The 22,555-nt window shown below is 48.5% G+C and overlaps 1 protein-coding gene across 6 annotated transcripts in view; it reads right to left on the minus strand.

Moving 5' to 3' along the window:
* PDE4D (phosphodiesterase 4D) overlaps nt 1–22,555 on the minus strand; it is a 1,020,783-nt gene that overhangs the window by 481,220 nt on the left and 517,008 nt on the right. Inside the window, exons 1-2 of one of the 6 annotated variants that reach the window (XM_063962739.1) lie at nt 3,889–4,249; nt 1,626–1,670 (exon numbers count right to left, since the gene is read on the minus strand). The exons of 4 other annotated variants lie outside the window; for them this stretch is intronic. In XM_063962739.1, coding sequence (XP_063818809.1) covers nt 1,626–1,670; nt 3,889–3,977 — 134 coding nt within the window. In that variant the 5' untranslated portion in view covers nt 3,978–4,249. Of the gene's footprint in view, nt 1–1,625; nt 1,671–3,888; nt 4,250–22,555 lie in introns of those variants that run through there. One more of the 6 variants, XM_063962748.1, reaches the window with a different exon arrangement.

A 22,555-nucleotide genomic window follows, 5' to 3' on the forward strand; every position in this document is an offset into this window, starting at 1 on the left:
GGGCTTGGCCTAGTTAGCTAATGTGCCTGTCCCTGTATGTGTTTTTTTAGTACATCCAGATGATACATATTTTCTTATTGATGCAATAAGAGGCGATCAATTTTATCAATTATCAGGATTAAAATAATAACAATGCCCCTTGGTCACACGTGCATTCATTTCGGTCTCCTCCTCTGGTGGAAGTGGAGGTTCAAAACGCCGCAACAGGTGGCTTATTAATGGGTCATTATGCCATACTTCATGCCAATAGACTCTGTGCACTAGGGTCACTAGGAGACCTTAGTGCTGGCCCAGAGTATAGTGTGCATGCACAGGTCTCTGGGAAATGGCACGGCAGCAATTTTACCAGTGACTTTCCTACTGTGCATGCACAATATGCCGGGGAAATGTCAGCCACGCCATTTTCCCCGTGATTTCTGCTGAGCTGCTGCTGCTATGGGACTCCGGGCAGTAAGTATTGCAAAAATGGATGCGGGGTGTGCGTTGTGAGCCCCCATGGACCCAAGGCATTACAGATACGCCAGTGTCATGTACGCTGAAAGTAGCATCAAAGAGCCAGCCCATGGGCATTTACACAGGCTTTGTGCGTTTCTCTCTGGACTAGTATACATCTGATTATCTTTCGACTCTGAATAAAACACACTGCATACCTGCCGAAATTTCTAATCTCCTCTCCGGGAGGAGAAGCAGGTGGGCGGTGATGAGGGCGGGACCGAGCTAATTGCATCATTAGGCCCCACCAACCAGGAAAAGTCTACGATTGGGCAATATTTGCATAGGGGCGGAGTTAAAACAATTAGCATATAATTGTTTAATAGGCCCCACCCCCTCTGTCGAGAAACTGTGTGTCTCCAGCAGAATCCGGGAGAGTATGTAAGTATGGCACACTGACAGTTGGTGGTTGGGGTGAACGATAATTTCTGTCACACATTCGGTTATTCGCAGCCAGTTTGGTCTAAAACCAGCAAATTAGCAGTCAGATCACTACAAACACATACACACATGGTATTAAAGCAATGACATGATTTTTTCACTTCAACACAAGCTAAAGACAATAATAAGAAAACCCTTCTCAAAGAGTCTACCATATAAGACATACAATTCAGGTGGGGTGTAGTACGGCTGACCGGCGGTCAGGAGACCGCCGGTCAGCTTACCGACGCCGGGATCCTGGCAGCATACCGACGCCGGGATCCCGGCGGGGAGGGGCGAGTGCAGGTGCGGGCTCGGTGGCGACCTGCGGTCGCCATGGGTTCTATTCCCACTCTATGGGTGTCGTGGACACCCACGAGTGGAAATAGTCCCTGTTGGTCGACATGCCGACCATCGGGATAGTGAGCCGTCGGGATGGTGGAGGAGGTCATGTGACTGTCGGTCAGCTGACCGCCGGTCACATGAATACCACCTGTCAGGTGGGTATCACTAGAGCAGTAACAAAAGAGAGATTATGAGGCGCAGGTAGAGCCAGCTCTGTGTCCCGCGTAGATTTAAGGCCATGAGTCCAGTAAATACTTATCACTCGTTTATACATTGTTACATCAAAAGGTCCACAGAAATCTACACAAGCCACTTCAGCACATAAAAAGGGGATGCACACTAAAATACAATACAAAAATAGTTCTTACCAGGCTCCTGAAGAAGGCTTGAGTGAACTGAGCACACAATTACAGCTATATAATAAAAAAATACAACATACAGTCTGCAAAAGTATATTGAGTTTCTTTTCATTTTCAGATACTAGAAGTGCTATGTAAAATGCGGATACATTGTTATGTAACCGAGTATGCTACACAAATTAAGCTAGCTACACACTAAGCGATTTTTTCGATCAAAACGGATCATCAAATCGCGGGCGATAGCGGAAGGTCCTGGTATCGCCGCTACACACTAAGCGATTTGTCTATTTCCTGGCTTTAAGTTACTGATTTTCAGCCACACAACGCTGACTTTGCATACGTTCGCCCACACGAGGATGAGGTAATCTGGCTAAATCGTGTGGAAAATGCCCACACACTGCACAATGGGGGTCATTCCGATCGCTCGCTGCAGTTTATCGCAGCGATCGGGTCAGAACTGCGCATGCGCCACAGTGCGCCGGCGCATGCCGGACGGCCGAAGGCCGTCGTTTTTCTAGCGATCGCCTCTGCCTAATTGACAGGCAGAGGCGGTCGCTGGGCGGGAGGGGGCGGCACGGCGGCGTTTGGCCGCCGATATGGGGCGGGTCCGGCCAACGCAGGCGTGGCTGGACTGTGCGGGGGCGGGCAGCAGCTGTGTGACGTCACACGCAGCCGCTGCGACCAGGGGCAGCGACGATCAACTCCCGGGCCAGCCACAGGATTTGCGCTGGCCAGGAGTTAATCAACAAGTACGAAAGCATCGCCGCTGTGCAATGCTTTTGTACTTGTGCGGTGGGGGGGGGGGGGGACTGACATACGGGGCGGGCTAACCCTGTGCTGGGCGTCCCCCCGCATGTCAGGGAAGATGATCGTAGCTGTGCTAAATTTAGCACAACTACGATCAACTCAGAATGACCCCCAATATCAGAACCTTTTGGATGATATCTTCTACCAAGTGCCTGACCGTTTCGGGAATCGAAACCGAGCGTTACTGGACTCTGGTGTTTGTCCACAATAGTTATGCTTACACACGGGTTAGGTCCACGTTACCGGCAGCTGGGAACCCAGTGGTCATCATCCCGACGCCAGGATCCCGGCCCCAAAATGCCGGCAGTTGGGGGTGAGCGGAACAAAGCCCCTTGCAGGCTCACTGCACATGCCATGCTGCGGGCTCGGTGGCGAGCTGCGCTTGCCACAGGTTCTATTCCCACTCTATGGGTGTCGTGGACACCCACGAGTGGGAACAGTCCCTTCTAGTCGGCATGCCGGCTGTCGGTATTTTCATTGTTCGGGATGCAGGAGAGGTTATGTGACCGTCGGTCACATAACTACATCCCCTACACACAACACCAAAACAACAGGCCAATCAAACGATTATTGGCAAATCGGGCCAATAATTGTATAGTGTGTAGCTAGCTTAAAAGAGGTCATGCATTGTTTAAAGGTAGACGTTTTTAACGTTTTCTGTTATGTCATCTCTGCTAGCCACTAAGTATATAATAAATGACTAAAAAAGTCACATTATCAAGCAACTATATATCAATGACATCAAAACAAAAGTTGTATAAAGTAAAAAAAAAAAAAAGTGATCATGTGACATAGGGGTATATGCAATTAGCGGCGAATTGCGGCAAATTATCGCCGTTTTTTAATTCGACACAATTTGACAGGTGAATTCCGGCAGGAAAGCACTGAATTGCATTGACGAATTTTTTTTTTGGGCGAAAAATTCCCGAAATTCGACAATTTTGGGAATTCGACCGCAATTGCATATACCCTTATAAATTAAAAAAAATGAATGTACCTTTAAAAAGCATGGGTATTTAATAACTACATTACACACTATTATACCTTTTTTCAAAATACAATACAAGCAAGACATAATATTACGTTGCTAAGCTGATACATGTAAAAGCATAAATGAAACTAATGATAAATAACATTATTGAGTGAGCAAAGATATGTGGTAGTGCAAAGTCTAAATTAAATTAGCTATGACTAAATTGTGCAGCTATAAGCCTATCAGTTTACGGAATGCTAATCCCTTTGATACACACAAACAGATATCGCAATGTACATTTAAATATGTTGATGTCAATCCAAAGATGTATATTACCAGGCAGCAATAATATGACACATATGTGACACAGTGGGAATAGTAAAATAAAACATATTGAATTGTTACTGTACACACAACAACCCGTAATGCTAACAGAGGGGTCATGGTGCATGCAGGACTAAACTGTGCACACGAGCAGTTAACAATATTTACCTGTAAGATTTTAGAAACCTCAGCCTCATCTTGGTTCTGGGTGACAGACGGGGGCCGGGGGTTCCGGCTGGATCCCAGAGAAAGGCCATAAGTCCGGCAATGTTACTGCCGCGTGCAAAATATGATCCAGAAGATAATAAATCAGCAGGCAGGCACAGAGGGGGTGCAGCACACAGACCATGTAGCCCTCCTGGTGCTTTGGGGGAAGCTGCAGGTACTCACGTGCCAGGGTGAAGACACGGAGGGTTGTAGATACAGACTGTAAGGGATAACCAGGATTTCCTGCTGACCGACACCTGCCCTATTAATGAGCTGTCACACACAGGGGTTCTCACAGGAGCAGCGTCTTCATTATTCAACAGGGGCTCTCTCTTGGACTCAAATCAGTTTATGTGTATACAAAAATAGCAGCTGGTGTGTACACTATGTGCAGGCCCAGTTCACAAGGGTGACAATGTAGTGCAGCCAGAAAGTGCTTAATTGGCATGTACTGTATGTATGCATATATATCTACCTACATAGTTTCAGTTTGATTCACTCCCCCCCCCCCCCCCCCCCCCGATTTATTTATTTTTACAACCATGCTCAGTTTGTGAAACTGTTCGTTCCAGAGCACTACTGGAAACATAAAGGGCCATTTACAAAAATGTACAAAATCCAGATGCATTGCATTTGTGACTTATACCCCTTTTCCACTAACTCTAAAAAAACGGGTAAATGCGCGGGGGATCGGCCCCCCTTGCAAATTCCCGGATCAAGTGATCCGGGAATCCTACCCGGGTAGTTTGCCGGGTTGAACACGTGTTCAACCCGGTAAGCTATGTAGTGTAAACGGAAGCCGTCACTATTGCCGGGTTGGTGAGCGCAGTGGGAAAGGGGGCTGAGCACGGGCCGCAGCCGGGTAGCACCCGTGTCAGGCTCCTGGCTGCAACCTGTGCTCACAGGTGGAAAAGGTAAATGAGTGCTCTCCTAGTGAGCATACAGGAGCGTTCAAGATATTTAGGTAATTCAAGGCTGTCCTGTTAGAGATTATATAATGAAGCTATAGTATAGACCTCGGCTGGGGGGGATTATGAGCAGGTCTGGGAGGATCGCCTATTCTCCTGAAGGTCCAAGAAGACCCAAATAATGGAGGTGTCTGTAATTTAATCAATTTAAAGTGAGTTGTAAGGAGTTACTACCACGAGAAATGGGTGTGGATCATAGGGTTGACAGTAACTAGGTCGACAGTCACTAGGGCGACTACTATTGGTCGACAGTGACTAGGTTGACACCTGAAATAGGTCGACATGGTCATTAGGTTGACATGGAAAATGGTCAACATGGTTTTTTTCATTTTTTTGGGTGTTGTTTTCTTCGTAAAAGGGATGGGGAACCCCAAATAGTGCACCAGGTCCCCTCACATGGCTCGCTTCGCTCGCCATGCTTCGGGCAAGGTTACTATTCACAATTGTAGTCCACGTGGATCGTAAAGTATGATCAAGTTCAAAAAAATAAAATAAAAAAAAAGTGAAAAACTCATATCGACCTTTTCCCATTTCGACCTAGTAACCATGTCGACCGAGAGACCATGTCGACCTAATGCATGTCGACCAATTGTGGTCGACCTAAGTACTGTCGACCTAAAGACCGGATACCCGTGAAATGCCACAATAACCCACAGCATTACAAGATTATACTTAACACCTTGTTGTCTAGACACTTAATAGGCAGACTTCACTGCTTTGGTGTCCCAAAATGATAGATACACAGGTGCAGCTAAGCCAGATTAATTCTGAGAGATGAGTTTAAGGGGCCCATATATTAGGGCAGTATCAGGACAAAATCCCCATTCTCCCAAAGCCTGGGTCAGTATAGCCAAAGGCTGGGGGGTTCCAGTTGCCTGTAAACCCCTCTCCCCTTGGCAAGTGGCTCAAATTATAGCAACAATAGAAAAAGTATATAAAACTGTATGATTACGCCGTTTTAGGGACAGAGCAGAGCTGCTGCACATGCCCAGTGGTAACAGCTTTTTCTACCAAGTTTGCTGTGTGTGTGGATCTGAGTCCTCAATCAATGCACTGAACCAGAGAGTAGCTACCAGGAAGATGAGACAGGAGCCCTACGATGAGGTGGGAGAATGTGTGCTTAGAAAGTGCAGTGCTGGTTCTATTTTATTTGTGTCTTTATTTATTATGGTATGTTTAACCTTTTCCTAACCACTTATTTATAGTATTTAAACATGCTTGATACAGCCTATACTGTAGACCATCTATAGTTTTAAATATTAATATTAACACTGATGTTTACATTAATGTCCAGGGTTCTTTTGCTGCTCTCACAAACTCTCGCACTTGCTCCAATGTTCCGCAGAGCGGAAACTTTTGGATTGCATATGGACCCCCTCCTCTAGAGGGTGTGTATTGTGTTACCAGAGCCCGGGATCCCGGCCGCATAATGCCACCTTGGGCTGCCACCTCACCACACTGCGGGCTCGGTGGATGCAGTCGCCACAGGTTTTATCACAGGTTTTATTCCCACTCTGTGGGAGTCGTGGACATCCACGAGTGGGAATAGTCCCTCTTGGTCGGCATGCCAACTGTCGGGATTGTGAAGGGGCGGATGTAGGGGAAGGTAATGTGACCGTCGGTCTCCTGACCACCAGTCGCATAACTACATCCCGAATCAGAGGGTGTATACTATGCAGTGGGTTAATACTGTAAGATAAGGAAATACCCAGATATTCAGGGATGGTTCTAGAATACCTGTGACTGTCCCTGGAAGGTTTATAAGTTTATATGATAGGCACTCATACAGTGCACCGTGCTCACACTAGCACTGGGTACTTCAGCTATCTCTGCAGAGGCAGCCACAGACAACCATCATTAGTCCCCTGGGACACAACTATGGTGAGAGCACTGATCTCTACTACCAGCCTTCTGCTGTGGAGGATTAAGCCCGATTAGCTGTTTCCTGCTAGTGTAATCTGTTTGTGGGTGTATTTTGAATTGTTTTTACATATAATTGCAGATCTTGTGAATTTTTTAGCTTTAAAATATAATTATGTTTGCAGCATAAACTGATTGCAATACAAATATACTTTCCTGACAAGGTGCTGAAGGACCACTGGCTAACCGTAGAGTCCTGTTGGAAACCTTGGGTCTGGGTAATAAGATACAGGTGCAGGTCAGTTATTTTTCCACTCTCCCTTTGCTCAGGTTGCAGCATTTAGGACCTGGGCCTAATTCAGACCTGATCGCAGCAGCATATTTGTTAGCAAATGGGCAAAACCATGTGCACTGCAGGGGGGGGGGGGGTGCGGGGGACACACAGATATAACGTGCAGAGAGAGTTAGATTTGGGTGGGGTGTATTCTAACTAAAATCTAAATTGCAGTGTAAAAATAAAGCGAGTATTTACCCTGCACAGAAACAATTTAACCCACCCAGATCTAACTCTCTCTGCTCATGTTATATCTGCCCCCCCTGCAGTGCACATAGTTTTGCCCATTTCCTAACAAATTTGCTCCGCAAAGTTGCACCACAATTTCAGCATGGTCGCAAAAATAAGAATTTACTTACCGATAATTCTATTTCTCGGAGTCCGTAGTGGATGCTGGGGTTCCTGAAAGGACCATGGGGAATAGCGGCTCCGCAGGAGACAGGGCACAAAAAAGTAAAGCTTTACTAGGTCAGGTGGTGTGCACTGGCTCCTCCCCCTATGACCCTCCTCCAGACTCCAGTTAGGTACTGTGCCCGGACGAGCATACACAATAAGGGAGGCATTTTGAATCCCGGGTAAGACTCATACCAGCCACACCAATCACACCGTACAACTTGTGATCTAAACCCAGTTAACAGTATGACAACAGAAAGGGCCTCTTAAAGATGGCTCCTTAACAATAACCCGAATTAGTTAACAATAACTATGTACAAATATTGCAGATAATCCGCACTTGGGATGGGCGCCCAGCATCCACTACGGACTCCGAGAAATAGAATTATCGGTAAGTAAATTCTTATTTTCTCTATCGTCCTAAGTGGATGCTGGGGTTCCTGAAAGGACCATGGGGATTATACCAAAGCTCCCAAACGGGCGGGAGAGTGCGGATGACTCTGCAGCACCGACTGAGAGAACTCCAGGTCCTCCTTTGCCAGGGTATCAAATTTGTAAAATTTTACAAACGTGTTCTCCCCCGACCACGTAGCTGCTCGGCAGAGTTGTAATGCCGAGACCCCTCGGGCAGCCGCCCAAGATGAGCCCACCTTCCTTGTGGAGTGGGCTTTTACAGTTTTAGGCTGTGGCAGGCCTGCCACAGAATGTGCAAGTTGAATTGTGTTACAAATCCAACGAGCAATCGACTGCTTAGAAGCAGGTGCGCCCAACTTGTTGGGTGCATACAATATAAACAGCGATTCAGATTTTCTGACTCCAGCCGTCCTTGCAATGTATATTTTTAAGGCTCTGACAACGTCCAACAACTTGGAGTCCTCCAAGTCGCTAGTGGCCGCAGGCACCACAATAGGTTGGTTCAGATGAAATGCTGATACCACTTTAGGGAGAAAATGCGGACGAGTCCGCAGTTCTGCCCTATCCGAATGGAAGATTAGATAAGGACTTTTATAAGATAAAGCCGCCAATTCAGATACTCTCCTGGCAGAGGCCAGGGCTAGTAACATAGTCACTTTCAATGTGAGATATTTCAAATCCACCTTTTTCAATGGTTCAAACCAATGGGATTTGAGGAAATCTAAAACTACATTTAGATCCCACGGTGCCACCGGAGGCACCACAGGAGGCTGTATATGCAGTACTCCCTTGACAAAAGTCTGGACCTCAGGGACAGAGGCCAATTCTTTTTGGAAGAATATTGACAGGGCCGAAATTTGAACCTTAATGGATCCCAATTTGAGACCCATAGATAATCCTGATTGCAGGAAATGTAGGAAACGACCCAGTTGGAATTCCTCCGTCGGAACCCTCCGATCCTCGCACCACGCTACATATTTTCGCCAAATGCGGTGATAATGTTTCACGGTGACTTCCTTCCGTGCCTTAATCAAGGTAGGAATGACTTCTTCTGGAATGCCTTTCCCTTTTAGGATCTGGCGTTCAACCGCCATGCCGTCAAACGCAGCCGCGGTAAGTCTTGAAAAAGACAGGGACCCTGCTGTAGCAGGTCCCTTCTCAGAGGTAGAGGCCACGGTTCGTCCGTGAGCATCTCTTGAAGTTCCGGATACCAAGTCCTTCTCGGCCAATCCGGAACCACTAGTATTGTTCTTACTCTTCTTTGCCGTATGATCTTCAATACCTTTGGTATGAGCGGCAGAGGAGGAAACACATACACTGACTGGTACACCCAAGGAGTTACCAGTGCGTCCACAGCTATTGCCTGTGGATCTCTTGACCTGGCGCAATATTTGTCCAGTTTCTTGTTGAGGCGAGACGCCATCATGTCTACAATTGGTCTTTCCCAACGGTCTATTAACATGTTGAAGACTTCTGGATGTAGACCCCACTCTCCCGGATGAAGATCGTGTCTGCTGAGGAAGTCTGCTTCCCAGTTGTCCACGCCCGGGATGAACACTGCTGACAGTGCTATCACGTGATTCTCCGCCCAGCGAAGAATCTTGGCAGCTTCTGCCATTGCACTCCTGCTTCTTGTGCCGCCCTGCCTGTTTACATGGGCGACCGCCGTGATGTTGTCCGACTGAATCAACACCGGCTTTCCTTGCAGGAGAAGTTCCGCCTGGCTTAGAGCATTGTAGATTGCTCTTAGTTCCAGAATGTTTATGTGAAGAGACTTTTCCAGACTCGTCCATACTCCCTGGAAGTTTCTTCCTTGTGTGACTGCTCCCCAGCCTCTCAGGCTGGCGTCCGTGGTCACCAGGATCCAATCCTGAATGCCGAATCTGCGGCCTTCTAATAGGTGAGCCTTCTGCAACCACCACAGAAGTGACACCCTTGTCTTTGGTGACAGGGTTATTCGCAGGTGCATCTGCAGATGCGACCCTGACCATTTGTCCAACAGATCCCTTTGGAATATTCTTGCATGGAATCTGCCGAATGGAATTGCTTCGTAAGAAGCCACCATTTTTCCCAGGACTCTTGTGCATTGATGTACTGACACTTTTCCTGGTTTTAGGAGGTTCCTGACCAGATCGGATAACTCCTTGGCTTTTTCCTCTGGAAGGAAAACCTTTTTCTGAACCGTGTCCAGAATCATTCCTAGGAACAGCAGACGAGTTGTCGGGATTAAATGGGATTTTGGAATATTCAGAATCCACCCGTGTTGTCTTAGCACCTCTTGAGATAGTGCTAAAGCTGTCTCCAGCTGTTCTCTGGACCTTGCCCTTATTAGGAGATCGTCCAAGTATGGGATAACTAATACGCCTTTTCTTCGAAGAAGAATCATCATCTCGGCCATTACCTTGGTAAAGACCCGAGGCGCCGTGGACAATCCGAACGGCAGCGTCTGAAACTGATAGTGACAGTTTTGAACAATGAACCTGAGGTACCCCTGGTGTGCGGGGTAAATCGGAACGTGTAGATACGCATCCTTGATGTCCAAGGATACCATAAAGTCCCCTTCTTCCAGGTTCGCTATCACTGCTCTGAGTGACTCCATCTTGAACTTGAACTTTTTTATGTAGAGGTTCAAGGACTTCAGATTTAGAATAGGCCTTACCGAGCCATCCGGCTTCGGTACCACAAATAGAGTGGAATAATACCCCTTTCCTTGTTGTAATAGGGGTACTTTGACTATCACCTGCTGAGCGTACAGCTTGTGAATGGCTTCCAACACCCTCTCCCTTTCGGAAGAGACGGTTGGTAAGGCAGACTTCAGGAAACGATGAGGAGGATCCGTCTCTAATTCCAACCTGTACCCCTGAGATATTATCTGCAGGATCCAGGGGTCTACCTGCGAGTGAGCCCACTGCGCGCTGTAATTTTTGAGACGGCCCCCCACTGTCCCCGAGTCCGCTTGAGAGGCCCCAGCGTCATGCTGAGGTTTTTGCAGGAGCCGGGGAGGGCTTCTGTTCCTGGGAAGGAGCTGCCTGTTGGTGTCTCTTCCCTCTTCCTCTGCCTCGTGGCAGGTACGACAAGCCCTTTGCTCTCTTATTTTTGTAGGAGCGAAAAGGCTGCGGTTGAAAGGTCGGTGCCTTTCTCTGTTGGGGAGTGACTTGAGGTAAAAAAGTGGATTTCCCGGCAGTAGCCGTGGCCACCAAGTCTGATAGACCAACTCCAAATAACTCCTCCCCTTTATACGGCAAAACCTCCATGTGACGTTTTGAATCCGCATCGCCTGTCCACTGTCGTGTCCATAAGGCTCTTCTGGCTGAAATGGACATAGCACTCACCCGAGATGCCAGTGTGCAAATATCCCTCTGTGCATCACGCATATAGATAAATGCATCCTTTATTTGTTCTAACGACAGTAAAACATTGTCCCTATCTAGGGTATCAATATTTTCAATCAGGGATTCTGACCAAACTACTCCAGCACTGCACATCCAGGCAGTTGCTATAGCTGGTCGTAGTATAACACCTGCATGTGTGTATATATTCTTTTGAATAACTTCCATCTTTCTATCTGATGGATCCTTAAGTGCGGCCGTCTCAGGAGAGGGTAACGCCACTTGTTTGGATAAGCGTGTGAGCGCCTTGTCCACCTTAGGGGGTGTTTCCCAGCGCGCCCTAACCTCTGGCGGGAAAGGGTATAATGCCAATAACTTTTTTGAAATTATCAACTTTTTATCAGGAGCAACCCACGCTTCATCACACACGTCATTTAATTCTTCTGATTCAGGAAAAACTGTTTGTAGTTTTTTCACACCATACATAATACCCTGTTTTACGGTATCTGTAGTATCAGCTAAATGTAACGTCTCCTTCATTGCCAAAATCATATAACGTGTGGCCCTACTGGAAAATACGTTTGAATTTCTACCGTCGTCACTGGAATCAGTGCCCGTGTCTGGGTCTGTGTCGACCGACTGAGGCAAAGGGCGTTTTACAGCCCCTGACGGTGTTTGAGGCGCCTGGACAGGCATTAATTGATTGTCCGGCCGCCTCATGTCCTCAACTGACTGTTTAAGGGAAGATAAACCATCACGTAATTCCACAAATAAAGGCATCCATTCTGGTGTCGACCCCCTGGGGGGTGACATCTGCATATTTGGCAATTGCTCCGCCTCCACACCAATATCGTCCTCATACATGTCGACACCACGTACCGACACACACCGCAAACTCACAGGGAAAAGATAGGCCCCGCCCCTTTTTCGGCGGGTTCTTCTCCCGCTATTTTTCCAGTCAGGCAGGGGTTAAATATCTCCATATAGCCCCTATGGGCTATATGTGAGGTATTTTTAGCCTTGTATAAGGTTTATATTTGCCTCTCAGAGCGCCCCCCCCCAGCGCTCTGCACCCTCAGTGACTGCCCAGTGAAGTGTGCTGAGAGGAAAATGGCGCACAGCTGCAGTGCTGTGCGCTACCTTATGAAGACTGAGGAGTCTTCAGCCGCCGGTTTCCGGACCTCTTCACGCTTCAGCATCTGCAAGGGGGTCGGCGGCGCGGCTCCGGGACCGGACTCCACGGCTGGGCCTGTGTTCGATCCCTCTGGAGCTAATGGTGTCCAGTAGCCAAGCAGCAAATCCACTCTGCATGCAGGTGAGTTTACTACTTTCCCCCTAAGTCCCACGTTGCAGTGATCCTGTTGCCAGCAGGACTCACTGTAAAGAAAAAAACCTAAACTAAACTTTCTCTAAGCAGCTCTTTAGGAGAGCCACCTAGATTGCACCCTTCTCGTTCGGGCACAAAATCTAACTGGAGTCTGGAGGAGGGTCATAGGGGGAGGAGCCAGTGCACACCACCTGACCTAGTAAAGCTTTACTTTTTTGTGCCCTGTCTCCTGCGGAGCCGCTATTCCCCATGGTCCTTTCAGGAACCCCAGCATCCACTTAGGACGATAGAGAAAAGTAGGGAGCCTCCTGCCGGCGCAGCCCGGCTGCGCCCGCAGGAGGCCGCCGCCATTTTTGGGATTGCAGCGGCTGAGCCGCACCAATCATGCCGCCGTCACGCCCACTGTTTGACTGAGCCATCCCTATTTCTCCGTCACCGCCCCCGCAACGCTCTGTCTCCTCCGGAGTGTTGCCGCCCCCTCCTGCCCCACGAACGCCTCTGCCTGACGGAATTTTTGCGATCGCCCCGCAGGCGCATGCGCCTGCGGGGCGATCGTAAAAATTCCGGTTGGATCGCTATTTGCGATCCAACCTGAATTAGCCCTATACACAGGATATAAGTATACATACAAGCACATGTTGAGTGGGATCACCTCAAAATAATAGCATTTGCACTGGCATAGATGAGGTGTGACAAGTATGTATCTATCGCTCCATGACAGCATAGCATAGGGATGGGAATCAAATGATGTTTTATTTGAACAATCATTGGTTTGGTTCAGAATGGCCATGGCTAACCCTGCAATGGTCTTCTAGGCTAAAATGACTCAAGCCTTGAAAAAAGCCCAAGCAGGCTCAAAACGCCTCGGCTACTCTAAGTGACTTAAGGACAACAAGGACAAGTGGGGAAGACTACACCAGAGGTTCCCAAACTGTGTGCCGTGGCTCCCTGGGGTGCCTCGGGACACTTGCAGGGGTGCCCTGGGTTGGTGGTCCAGGACCAATTCAAATTATTCATGGTCAATATAATAGGTAAAACCAGTGCTGGTGGCTGCCAGTCATAAAATTTGCGGCCAAACAGAAGCAAATCTTGTCCCTCACCACACAACTGACCCCAAGGATGACATATAAACGCGATCTACTTAATGTTATATTTCTTTCTAAATTTCTCAATAAGAAATTTTTGGCCTAGGGGTGCCGTGAAAAAATTCTGATATTCTAGGGTGCCGTGATTAAAAAAGTTTGGAAACCACTGGACTACACGGTTCTAAAGCTTTGGAGCCCAGCAGTGTGTATTTTCAGGACAGCACACTGCTCTCATACCACCAGTGGCTCCATCCAAAAGACCGGGTAAGATTACTCCTATCCAAACCTATTCAGACTATTGCTTATCGACTTATCTTTGCATCAACAACGGATTTTAAACCATACGGCTGAAGCTATATTTTCAAGATAACCTGTCATAGCACACTACTACCTCACTGAACATATCTTCATCTCTTTTCCTGCAATTCATGCCGTGTTTTAAGGATATCCTGTTTTTGTTTTATTATCAACTGTGTTTTATTATTTGTGTTTTTTGTATTTTGATAGCTACACTGTATGAATAATAAGATTTTACTTACCGATAAATCTATTTCTCATAGTCCGTAGTGGATGCTGGGGACTCCGTCAGGACCATGGGGAATAGCGGCTCCGCAGGAGACAGGGCACAAAAGCAAGCTTTTAGGATCACATGGTGTGTACTGGCTCCTCCCCCTATGACCCTCCTCCAAGCCTCAGTTAGGTACTGTGCCCGGACGAGCGTACACAATAAGGAAGGATCTTGAATCCCGGGTAAGACTCATACCAGCCACACCAATCACACCGTACAACTTGTGATTTGAACCCAGTTAACAGTATGATAACAATGAAGTAGCCTCTAAAAAAGATAGCTCACAACAATAATAACCCGATTTTTTTGTAACAATAACTATGTACAAGTAATGCAGACAATCCGCACTTGGGATGGGCGCCCAGCATCCACTACGGACTATGAGAAATAGATTTATCGGTAAGTAAAATCTTATTTTCTCTAACGTCCTAGTGGATGCTGGGGACTCCGTCAGGACCATGGGGATTATACCAAAGCTCCCAAACGGGCGGGAGAGTGCGGATGACTCTGCAGCACCGAATGAGAGAACTCCAGGTCCTCCTCAGCCAGGGTATCAAATTTGTAGAATTTAGCAAACGTGTTTTCCCCTGACCAAGTAGCTGCTCGGCAAAGTTGTAAAGCCGAGACCCCTCGGGCAGCCGCCCAAGATGAGCCCACCTTCCTTGTGGAATGGGCATTTACAGATTTTGGCTGTGGCAGGCCTGCCACAGAATGTGCAAGCTGAATTGTACTACAAATCCAACGAGCAATAGTCTGCTTAGAAGCAGGAGCACCCAGCTTTTTGGGTGCCTACAATATAAACAGCAAGTCAGACTTTCTGACTCCAGCCGTCCTGGAATTATATATATATATATATATATATATATATATATATATATATATATATATATATATATATATATATTTTCAGGGCCCTGACAACGTCTAGCAACTTGGAGTCCTCCAAGTCCCTAGTAGCCGCAGGCACCACAATAGGTTGTTTCAGGTGAAACGCTGACACCACCTTAGGAAGAAACTGGGGACGAGTCCGCAGTTCTGCCCTGTCCGAATGGAAAATCAAATATGGGCTTTTGTAAGACAAAGCCGCCAATTTTGACAATCGCCTGGCCGAGGCCAGGGCCAACAGCATGGTCACTTTCCATGTGAGATATTTCAAATCCACAGATTTGAGTGGTTCAAACCAATATGATTTGAGGAATCCCAACACTACGTTGAGATCCCACGGTGCCACTGGAGGCACACAAGGGCTGTATATGCAATACTCCCTTGACAAACGTCTGGACTTCAGGAACTGAAGCCAATTCTTTCTGGAAGAAAATCTATAGGGCCGAAACTTGAACCTTAATGGACCCCAATTTGAGGCTCATAGATACTCCTGTTTGCAGGAAGTGTAGAAATCGACCTAGTTGAAATTTTTTCGTGGGGCCTTCCTGGCCTCACCCACGCAACATATTTTTACCACATGTGGTGATAACGTTGTACGGTCACCTCCTTCCTGGCTTTGACCAGGGTAGGTATGACCTTTTCCGGAATGCCTTTTCCCTTAGGATCCGGCGTTCAAAACCGCCATGCCGTCAAACGCAGTCGCGGTAAGTCTTGGAACAGACAAGGTCCCTGCTGGAGCAGGTCCTTTCTTAAAGGCCGATGCCACGGTTCCTCTTGGAACAGACATGGTACTTGCTGAAAGCAAATCCCTTCTTAGCTCCCGAGGCCATTAGTCCTCTGTGAGCATCTCTTGAAGTTCCGGTTACCAAGTCCCTCTTGGCCAATCCGGAGCCACGAGTATAGTTCTTACTCCTCTATGTCTTATAATTCTCAATACCTTGGTTATGAGAAGCAGAGGAGGGAACACATACACCGACTGTTACACCCACGGTGTTACCAGGACGTCCACAGCTATCGCCTGAAGGTCTCGTGACCTGGCGCAATACCTGTCCCATTTTTTGTTCGGGCGGGACGCCATCATGTCCACCTTTGGTCTTTCCCAACGGTTCACAATCATGCGGAAAACTTCCCGATGAAGTTCCCACTCTCCCGGGTGGAGGTCGTGCCTGCTGAGGAAGTCTGCTTCCCAGTCGTCCACTCCCGGAATGAACACTGCTGACAGTGCTATCACATGATTTTCCGCCTAGCGAAAAATCCTTGCAGTTTTGCCACTGCCCTCCTGCTTCTTGTGCCGCCCTTTCTGTTTACGTGGGCGACTGCCGTGATGTTATCCCACTGGATCAATACCGGCTGACCTTGAAGCAGAGGTCTTGCTAAGCTTAGAGCATTATAAATTTGCTCTTAGCTCCAGTATATTTATGTGGAGAGAATTCTCCAGACTTGATCACACTCCTTGTGTGACTGCTCCCCAGCCTCTCAGGCTGGCCTCCGTGGTCACGAGCATCCAATCCTGAATGCCGAATCTGCGGCCCTCTAGAAGATGAGCACTCTGTAATCACCACAGGAGAGACACCCTTGTCCTTGGATATAGGGTTATCCGCTGATGCATCTGAAGATGCGATCCGGACCATTTGTCCAGCAGATCCCACTGAAGAGTTCTTGCGTGAAATCTGCCGAATGGAAGCGCTTCGTAATAAGCCACCATTTTTACCAGGACTCTTGTGCAATGATGCACTGACACTTTTCCTGGTTTTAGGAGGATCCCGATTAGCTCGGATAACTCCCTGGCTTTCTCCTCTGGGAGAAACACCTTTTCCTGGACTGTGTCCAGAATCATCCCTAGGACCAGCAGACGTGTCGTCGGAACAACTGCGGTTTTGGAATATTTAGAATCCACCCGTGCTGTCGTAGAACTACTTGAGATAGTGCTACTCCGACCTCCAACTGTTCTCTGGACCTTGTTCTTATCAGGAGGTCGTCCATTTTCTTTGAAGACGAATCCTCCTTTCGGTCATTACCTTGGTAAGGACCCGGGGTGCCTTGGACAATCCAACGGCATCGTCTTGAAACTGATAGTGACAGTTCTGTACCACGAACCTGAGGTACCCTTGGTGAGAAAAGGCAAATTTTGGGACATGGAGGTAAGCATCCCTGATGTCCCGGGACACCATATAGTCCCCTTGTTCTTTGCTATCACTGCTCTGAGTGACTCCATCTGGATTTGAACCCTTGTAAGTGTTCAAATTTTTCAGATTTAGAATAGGTCTCACCTAGCCTTCAGTACCACCATATAGTGTGGAGTAATACCCCTTTCCTTGTTGTCGGAGGGGTAATTTTATTATCACCTGCTGGGAATACAGCTTGTGAATTGTTTTCAATACTGCCTCCCTGTCGGAGGGAGACATTGGTACAGCAGACTACAGGAACCTGCGAGGGGGGAAACCTCTCGACAATCCAATCTGTACCCCTTGGATACTACTTGTAGGATCCAGGGGTCCTGTACGGTCCCAGCGTCATGCTGAGAACTTGGTAGAAGCGGTGGAGGGCTTCTGTTCCTGGGAATGGGCTGCCTGCTGCAGTCTTCTTCCCTTTCCTCTATCCCTGGGCAGATATGACTCTTATAGGGACGAAAGGACTGAGGCTGAAAAGACGGTGTCTTTTTCTGCAGAGATGTGACTTAGGGTAAAAAACGGTGGATTTTCCAGCAGTTGCCCTGGCCACCAGGTCCCATGGACCGACCCCAAATAACTCCTCCCCTTTATACGGCAATACATCTTTGTGCCGTTTGGAATCTGCATCACCTGACCACTGTCGTGTCCATAAACATCTTCTTGCAGATATGGACATCGCATTTACTCTTGATGCCAGAGTGCAAATATCCCTCTGCGCATCTCGCATATATAGAAATGCATCCTTTAAATGCTCTATAGTCAATAAAATACTGTCCCTGTCAAAGGTATCAATATTTTTAGTCAGGGAATCCGACCAAGCCACCTCAGCTCTGCACATCCAGGCTGAGGCGATCGCTGGTCGCAGTATAACACCAGCATGTGTGTGTATACTTTTTAGGATATTTTTCAGCCTCCTATCAGCTGGCTCCTTAAGTACGGCCCTATCCGTAGATGGTACCGCCACTTGTTCTGATAAGCGTGTGAGCGCCTTATCCACCCTGAGGGGTGTTTCCCACCGCGCCTTAACTTCTGGCGGGAAAGGGTATACCGCCAATAATTTTCTATCGGGGGAAACCCACGCATCATCACACACTTCATTTAATTTATCTGATTCAGGAAAAACTACAGGTAGTTTTTTCACCTCACACATAATACCCTTTTTTGTGGTACTTGGAGTATCAGAAATATGTAACACCTCCTTCATTGCCCTTAACGTGTTGCCCTAAAAGAAAATACGTTTGTTTCTTCACCGTCGACACTGAAATCAGTGTCCGTGTCTGGGTCTGTGTCGACCGACTGAGGTAAATGGGCATTTTACAGCCCCTGACGGTGTTTGAGACGCCTGGACAGATACTAATTTGTTCGCCGGCCCTCTCATGTCGTCAACCGGCTTGCAGCGTGTTGACATTGTCACGTAATTTCCATAAATAAGCCATCCATTCCGGTGTCGACTCCCTAGAGAGTGACATCACCATTACAGGCAATTTGCTCCGCCTCCTCACCAATATTTTCCTCATACATGTCGACACACACGTACCGACATACAGCACACACATAGGGAATGCTCTGATAGAGGACAGGACCCACTAGCCCTTTGGGGAGACAGAGGGAGAGTTTGCCAGCACACACCAAAACGCTATAATTATCCAGGGACAACCTTTATATAAGTGTTCCTCCCTTATAGCATTTTAATATATATACATATCGCCAAATCAGTGCCCCCCCTCTCTGTTTTAACCCTGTTTCTGTAGTGCAGTGCAGGGGAGAGCATGGGAGCCTTCCCACCAGCCTTTCTGTGAGGGAAAATGGCGCTGTGTGCTGAGGAGAATAGGCCCCGCCCCCTTTTCGGCGGGCTTCTTCTCCAGAGTTTTAGATATCTGGCAGGGGTTAAATACATCCATATAGCCTCAAGGGCTATATGTGATGTATTTTTCGCCATACAGGTATTATACATTGCTGCCCAGGGCGCCCCCCCCCAGCGCCCTGCACCCTCCGTGACCGCTGTGTGAAGTGTGCTGACAACAATGGCGCACAGCTGCAGTGCTGTGCGCTACCTGATGAAGACTGAGAGTCTTCTGCCGCCTGGTTCCGGACCTCTTCATCTTCAGCGTCTGCAAGGGGGGTCGGCGGCGCGGCTCCGGGACGAACCCCAGGGCGAGCCCTGTGTTCCGACTCCCTCTGGAGCTATGTCCAGTAGCCTAAGAATCCAATCCATCCTGCACGCAGGTGAGTTGAAAATCTCTCCCCTAAGTCCCTCGATGCAGTGAGCCTGTTGCCAGCAGGACTCACTGAAAATAAAGAACCTAAAAACTTTTTCTAAGTAACTCTTTAAGAGAGCCACCTAGATTGCACCCTTCTCGGCCGGGCACAAAAACCTAACTGAGGCTTGGAGGAGGGTCATAGGGGGAGGAGCCAGTACACACCATGTGATCCTAAAAGCTTGCTTTTGTGCCCTGTCTCCTGCGGAGCCGCTATTCCCCATGGTCCTGACGGAGTCCCCAGCATCCACTAGGACGTTAGAGAAAAATAGATCCATTTGGGAAACCACTCCAGCGCCCACTGTTAATATACGCATTGCTCTCTTTATAAATTGAGTTGTCGTTGACACTACTTCACATCAGTTCCTTACACCAACAGCAAACAAACTTCACAGCCGTCACAAAAGAAACAGGACTTCATTCCAACCTACAGTACTCGCACTGCCTACTCACAAGTTGACTTTAGCCTGACAGTTCTTCAAGTTACGTTTTCAGAAAAACATGGAGCCAAAATACAATGTTGCAGAATGGCTACTTTCTTTGGTCGGCAAAATGCCTTTTTAGGGGAAAAAAGGGCAAATCCCACATTGTCATCAGGATGATAAGGTATGTAGTCAGGATCCCGGCGGTCAAAATACCGACGTCGGGATCCCGACCGCCAGAATGACGGCAGTGCCGCCACAGCTATTCCCACAACACCCATGGAGTGGGAATAGAACCTGTGGCCAGTGCAGCAAGCCACCGAGCCCGCAAGGGGCTTCGTTGCGCTCGCCCCCCCTGGTGGCATTCTGGAGGTTGGGATCCCGGTATCGGTATTCTGACCGTCAGGATCCCGTACCCAACACGAGCCCCACTAATAACAAAAGTGCTGAAATATTAGTTTTACATTTGCTACATTTGCTCATCAGTATGGTCCGTTCATATTCCTGGTATAATAGGTGGAACATGGGCAAAATCTTGTTACAGCTAGGGCAGGAGAGAGCACAGGCTCGCTTTGGAAAAGCATGCTGGGAGATACAGTCTAGGGATTATTGGGGAGCAGTTTAGCACAGCCTGCTTCACTCTTCGCAGGGCACAAATGTGACTAAACAAGTAACCTTGAGTCAGGGCCGGCGCTACCCGCTCAGCAAAGGGATGCAGTGCAGGTAGGCGCCAGGCTGGGAGAGGCGCTGTCCCTGCACTGCATCCCTGTGCAGCGCCTGGGCCCCCTGCTGCTACTGCTGGCTGCTGTGCCTGTCACACCATTTGACAGGCAGCGGCGCCAGCAGCTTGAAGCCTCTCCTTACCTTCCTGCAGTGTCCTCCGTGTCCTGTCCGAAAAGGGGGTGGGGCTACACGGCGCCGAGGGGCGGAGCTACACGGGACCAGGCTGCAGAGCCTGAGGAGGACAGAAACTGTGGCCAGCCAGATGGTATGTGGAGGGAAAGTGTTTGTGTGTCTGTGTGTATGTATGTATGTATGTATGTATGTATGTATGTATGTATGTATGTGTGTGTGTGTGTATCTGTCTATGTGTATGTGGGTGGGGGGCATAATTTATATAAATGGCACTTCTGAGGGCATTACAGTGGTTGAAGTGGGCCTGCGCCAGTATGCAACGGTATGGCATACCGGCACTTCGCCACTGACCCGGAAGGTTTTTTTTTTTTTTTTTAACTAATAGCAGTATGCAGTGCAGACCATAGGTGTGTGCACCCCAGTGATGAGCGGATTCGGTTTTACTCGGTTTTACTCGGTTCTCAAAACCGAATCTTATTGGCTATCCAAAACACGTGACATCAGTGAGCCAATAAGATTCGGTTTTGAGAACCGAGTAAAACCGAGTAAAACCGAATCCGCTCATCACTAGCACCCCTCACTCACACGCTTACCACCGATTAATGTCCCCCCCCTGCTGCCGATTAATGTGCCCCCCCCTTGAGGCGCCAGGTCAGGTCTCGTTCGTGTGCCGTGCAGTGTGGAGATGGAGGAGCGGGACACGGTGCTGCGGCTCCTGTGTGAGGCTGCTGCCACCGTCCACGGAGGGAGCGACGGCGGATGGGAACTATGGAGAGCAGTGACCACGGAGGGAATGACGGCTGCCGGGACCCAGGATCTACGGGGAGCAGGTGACATTCTTGTTTAACTTAGCGAGCACCTTTCACTACCATACTGCCCCCCCTGCTCAGTACCACTGCTGCCATACTGTTCCCCCCCTGCTCCGCACCACTGCTACCATACTGCCCCCCCTGCTCCGCACCACTGCTCCCATACTGCCCCTCCTGCTCTGCACCACTGCTCCCATGCTGCCCCCCTGCTCCGCACCACTGCTCCCATACTGCCCCCCCTGCTCCGCACCACTGCTGCCATACTGCCCCCGGCCTGCTCCGCACCACTGCTCCCATACTGCCCCCCTGCTCTGCACCACTGCTCCCATACGGCCTCCCCTGCTCCGCACCACTGCTCCCAATACTGCCCCCCCTGCTCCGCACCACTGCTCCCATACTGCCACCCCTGCTCTGCACCACTGTTCCCATACTGCCCCCCCTGCTCCGCCCCACTGCTCCCATACTGCCCCCCCTGCTCTGCACCACTGCTCCCATGCTGCCCCGAACTACTGCTCCCATCCTGTGCTATAATGCTATACCTATACCGTGTGCTATAATGTGAATTTCGGCTCATTCCATGTGCTATAATGTGAATTTCGGCTCATTCTGTGTGCTATAATGTGAATTTCAGCTCATTCTGTGTGCTATAATGTGTGCTATAATGTGAATTTTGGCTCATTCTGGGTGCTATAATGTGTGCTATAATGTGAATTTCGGCTCATTCTGTGTGCTATAATGTGAATTTCAGCTCATTCTGTGTGCTATAATGTGTGCTATAATGTGAATTTTGGCTCATTCTGGGTGCTATAATGTGAATTTCGGCTCATTCTGTGTGCTATAATGTGAAATGGGCACGAGTACTAGATAGTATAAGGGGTCCTACTATTGTGGTACATAATGTGTATAAGGCAGAGGTTCCCAAACTGTGTGCCGTGGCTCCCTGGGGTGCC

Source organism: Pseudophryne corroboree, chromosome 1, assembly GCF_028390025.1.
Source record: "Pseudophryne corroboree isolate aPseCor3 chromosome 1, aPseCor3.hap2, whole genome shotgun sequence".
Lineage (NCBI taxonomy): Eukaryota > Metazoa > Chordata > Amphibia > Anura > Myobatrachidae > Pseudophryne > Pseudophryne corroboree.